The following is a 4394-nucleotide window of genomic DNA, read 5'->3' on the forward strand; positions in this document are numbered from 1 at the left end:
CTGCAGTATGGGGAGCGGCTGCTGCAGATGCTCCAGTGAGTGTCTGAGGCCTGGCTTGCCCACCCTTCTGTGCCTGGGACCACTCACACCCACCCCGTGCCTCATCTTCCAACCTGTCTGTCCCCTCCTCTCCTGTAACCCAGTGCCCCAAATAACCCTGGCACCAGTCCACCCCATCACGCTGGTCTCCACCCAGTCACCCGGCCCAGCTCACTCCTGCATGGCCCTCTGTGCTTCTCAACACAACATTCCTTCCCTCCAAAAGGGAGAGAGGCCCCTCTCCTTCCCCATGGGTATCTGTCTCCACGGGTTACTCCCAGCCCCAGCCTACCCCTTCTCAGAACACACAGACCTTTCGTGTTCACATCTTGGACAGAGTCCCCAATGTTCAGGGACAGTCGGAGTCCCCATCCATCTGGCTACTGGAGGAAAAGGCGCTGAAAATCATGCATCATAATATCCTGCAGAAGAAGGAGATGGGGACTCGGGGATGGAGTGCAGAGGGGCAGGAAAGGAGGAGAGTGGGCTGGGGCACCTGGAGAGCCTGTAGACAGCCCTCCATTGTCTGGGTGGGGTAGCTAGAGCCAGGAGTCCTCTATGTGGTCTGGTCTCTTTGTGGAGAACAGAAAGGATCTGGGTCTTGGGGGTACCACTGTCCAGGTATGCTCTGCTCTGAGCCAGGCATGGGATAGAAAGTGGGAGGCTCCTATGGACCCTCTTGGGCCTGGGCGTGGAGCCTCTGGGGCAGGGATGCTGGGGTCTTCCTCGGTACTCATGTCAGGGGCCCTCCTGACCTCTCTGCTCCCCCACCCCCACCCCCACCCCAAAGATGTGTCAGCGCAGAATGGAAGCCCTGAACCTGCTCTGGGAGGAACTGAGCGTTAAGGAAGCCCAGCTGAAGGCTCACATCCAGTTCATCCAGGTTTGAAGGGGTGTGGGCAGCCACAGTGGCCGGGTGATCCACACTCCGCAGGTGGGCAAACTACCGCTCCTCCTCCTTGCTTCTGCTGACTCCTCGCCCTGAGTTAAAAGCATCCTTAGTGCTTCAGCATTGCCTGGCACCTCCCTAGGCATCCTTTATGTCCCCCACCTGTCTCTGTTTGTAATTTTCCATTTACCTGTCAGTCTCTGCTCCCTCTAGATGCCTGTTTCCTATTTCCTTTCCAGTACCTAGGACATACAGTTTATCCAGTAAATGAACACATGGATGAATGAATGAAGATGCTACAGTCAGGACTAAACACTTGGGGAATACAGTGATGAATGGGACAGTTTTAGTCCCTCCACCCACCCCACCCCTCCATCCTTGTCCTTGCACTGAAGGTCCGGGCAGGGGATAGTTGAAGGACCAGGCACCACAGTCCATTCCAAGACACCCTCTCTCACTTCAGTCCTTAGTGGAGCAATTTAATCATCTTAAAAATCCAGATTTATCCAGACCCACTCCAATTTGCACTTACGTGGCCCTGAAGGGCCTGGTCCAGCTCCAGGAGTGGGTAATGATTGCCGTCGGCCACAAAGAAGCCTCACTCTGAAGCACCTTCCTTCCTGCTCTGTGCCTAAGCCATGTGGGACAGGAAGGCCTTGGACTGGGCACATTCTCCAGAGGTCCAGTTCTTCTGGCAGCCAGAGAAACACTTATGGAGTGGTTGGGACAGAAGATTTGGGCATGATTTCTCCAAATGGCTCTCAGAGGGTCGGTAGCTTCAATTCCTAGAGAGTTTGCTACAAATACAGACCGCAGGGGCTTCCCTTGTTGCTTTCAGCGCGTCTGAGGTTGGGCCCAGGCTTCTATATTTTTTTAAAAGATCCCCAGGCAGTTCTGATGACCAGGTGGATTTGAAAGTCACTGGTTTAGTCCCCCTCAGTCCTCTCCTGGGCTTGCAGGGCAGCATACAGATCCTCCATGTACCTCCCTCAGTGGCCTCCAAGTGCCACCACCACATACGCCTGTCCATGTGGAATCACAGGAGCCCCTGAAGGGAGAAAGGAGCCACACAGGGCGAGGGGTGGGCTTGCCCCTAATCTTAGGGGAGGGCGCTGCAGAAGAAAGAGGCAGGATTGGATTGATTGCAGTAACAGCCTCGTTCTGTCCTCTGGGCATCGAACTGCCTGTTCCATCTCCTCCCTCAGCGGGATGCCATTCTGAGCTCCTAAGAGCATGCTCTCCCAGTGGCCTTACTCCCCAGGCCCTACAATACCAGGCGCATCCCCTCTCTCCTCTTCCTGGAGCTCCAGCCCTGTTGCCCCAGCTTGTGAAAGGGAGAGGGGCTCCTGCCTCCCATCTCCACAGCTGGAAAAATGGAGGCACCGAGTACCAAATCAGGAGAAAATTCCTGCCTCCCAGCTCTGGTCTGGGAGTGGTCCTTCTGCTCCATGGAAAACGGCCACCGCTAAGAACAGAAACCACAGCAGCTTTGTCAGGAGGGTTCCCACTCCCACTTCTGGACTTTCTTAGTCTTCTCAGGGGGTTGAGTTCGTCCAGACTCTGAGCCCAGTGCAATGTAGGTCTTCCCCAGTCCACTCTCTGAAGTCCAGAGGCCAAGTCCCACAGGAAAGAACCATTTCCCGTCTGCCCCCTCCCGACCCCAGGTCACCTCTTGACTTTGGATTAAACCTCTGTCCTCACAGCCCCCTGAGCCCCACCTCAGTCCACAGAAATCTCTTCAACCAGGTTCAGATAACCCTGGAGAGCCTTTTCCCGTCTTCTTCCCCATGGGTGGCCCAGCAATCTCTGCCTGTTGCCAGGATGGTCTGTGCAGACAGAGGGGTCTGAGGACACCACCAGCCCCAGAAAGGCCTGGGCCCTGGGAGGGCCGGGAAAGGCTTCCTGACCAGCACCACCTCCCCCGGCCCCAGGAGAACGACCAGAAACGGATCCGCGCCATGAAGAAAGCCAACAAGGAACGAGAACTCAAGCGCCAGCACATGCAGGAGCTGACCAAGGGCAAGCAGGAGATGGTGGCGCTGCGGCTGGAGCACCAGCGGCTGAGCGCCAAGCTGCAGGGCTACTCCATCTTCAACAAGTACCTAGAGAAGGTGGTGGAGAACTCTGAGGTGAGTCCAAGGAGCCTGGGGGGCCGGCCCTGGCACCTTCCTCAGCCCCACCTCCTCTTCCCCGGGCCCTGGGGCCCTGGGGTGGAGTTCAGGCTCAGCTGGCTGGGGACTGTGGATCCTCTGGGCCCCATGGGCTCTGCAGGATGGGCACCCTGCTCTGAGGAGATGCAGCCAGCCCTAGGGGGCAGTGGGGAGCAGCTAAAAGAAGCCCCTGGTGAGGCTGGAAGATTTTCTCAAGGGATGGGGCCTAGAGCTGTGCCTTTGTGTGTCTGCGTGAGTCACAACTGTGTATCTATCTTGTGTGAGTTACATGTTTATGTCTACATGTGTGTCCATGGCTGTGTCTGTCTACAGGGGGATGTGTGTGTTTATCAACACGTGGCCTCCCTGTATCCCTGCGTCCCCTCCTTTCAGTGTCTTCTGTTTACTGGAGAGTAAATTAGGGAGAGGAAGGGAGAGGAGTTGGAAAAACACCCAACCCCCTGCAGAACTGGGGTGCCTCATTTGTGCTGGGCCCGGGGTTGGTGCTTCACACAGGTAGCTTCATTCAGTTTGCTGGTCAGCCCCAGGGAGAACCCAAGCTGACCATCCCTTACAGAGAAGGAAATGCAGGCTCCGAGAGGTTAAGTCACCTGCTCAGAGTCTCACAGCTCGTTAGTGAGGAGAGCCTTTGCTTTCAGCCACTCCTCAGTGGGCCCCACAGTGCCATTGACAAGGGCTCTCTCTGCAGTCCCTGTGGCCGTAGCCCAGGGAACTTCTTAGTTCCTCTGTGCCTCTTGTGGCATCTGACACTGCGATGTCCCTCCCAGAAACCCCCCTCTGCCCTCAACTCGGTGGCACCTCCCTCTCTGCCCTACCTCTGCCCCCTCCTTCTCAGGTTCCTCGGGTGGGGGCGCTTCTTCCCAGGTCCTTCTTTTATTTTATCGTATTTTTTTTTGAGACAGAGTCTCGCTCTGTCGCCCAGGCTGGAGTGCAGTGGTGCGATCTCAGCTCACTGCAAGCTCCGCCTCCTGGGTTCACGCCATTCTCCTGCCTCAGCCTCCCAAGCAGCTGGGACTACAGGCGCCCGCCACCACATCCGGCTAATTTTTTGTATTTTTAGTAGAGACGGGATTTCACCATGTTCGCCAGGATGGTCTCCATCTCCTGACCTCCTGAGCCGCCTGCCTCGGCCTCCCAAAGTTCTGGGATTACAGGCGTGAGCCACTGGGCCCAGCCTCTTCCCAGGTCCTTATGTGGTGGGTGCAGGTTCTCTGTCTCAGATCCTCCCCTCTCCCACTTTTTTTTTTGTTTTTTTTTTTTTTTTTGAGACAGAGTTTGGCTCTTGTTGCCCAGGC

At 56.3% G+C, this 4394-nt stretch overlaps 1 protein-coding gene across 1 annotated transcript in view; it reads left to right on the forward strand.

Moving 5' to 3' along the window:
• Positions 1–3: 3 nt before the first annotated feature.
• The window catches only part of LOC111534783 (coiled-coil domain-containing protein 42-like), a gene marked incomplete at both ends in the record, with an annotated part of 5755 nt that continues 1364 nt past the window's right edge, over positions 4–4394 (forward strand). The window contains 5 exons of the mRNA XM_026452468.1: positions 4–35; positions 377–472; positions 826–922; positions 2860–3057; positions 3867–3943. Coding sequence (XP_026308253.1) covers positions 4–35; positions 377–472; positions 826–922; positions 2860–3057; positions 3867–3943 — 500 coding nt within the window. The remainder of the gene's footprint in view (positions 36–376; positions 473–825; positions 923–2859; positions 3058–3866; positions 3944–4394) is intronic.

Source organism: Piliocolobus tephrosceles, unplaced genomic scaffold (genome assembly GCF_002776525.5).
Source record: "Piliocolobus tephrosceles isolate RC106 unplaced genomic scaffold, ASM277652v3 unscaffolded_36004, whole genome shotgun sequence".
Lineage (NCBI taxonomy): Eukaryota > Metazoa > Chordata > Mammalia > Primates > Cercopithecidae > Piliocolobus > Piliocolobus tephrosceles.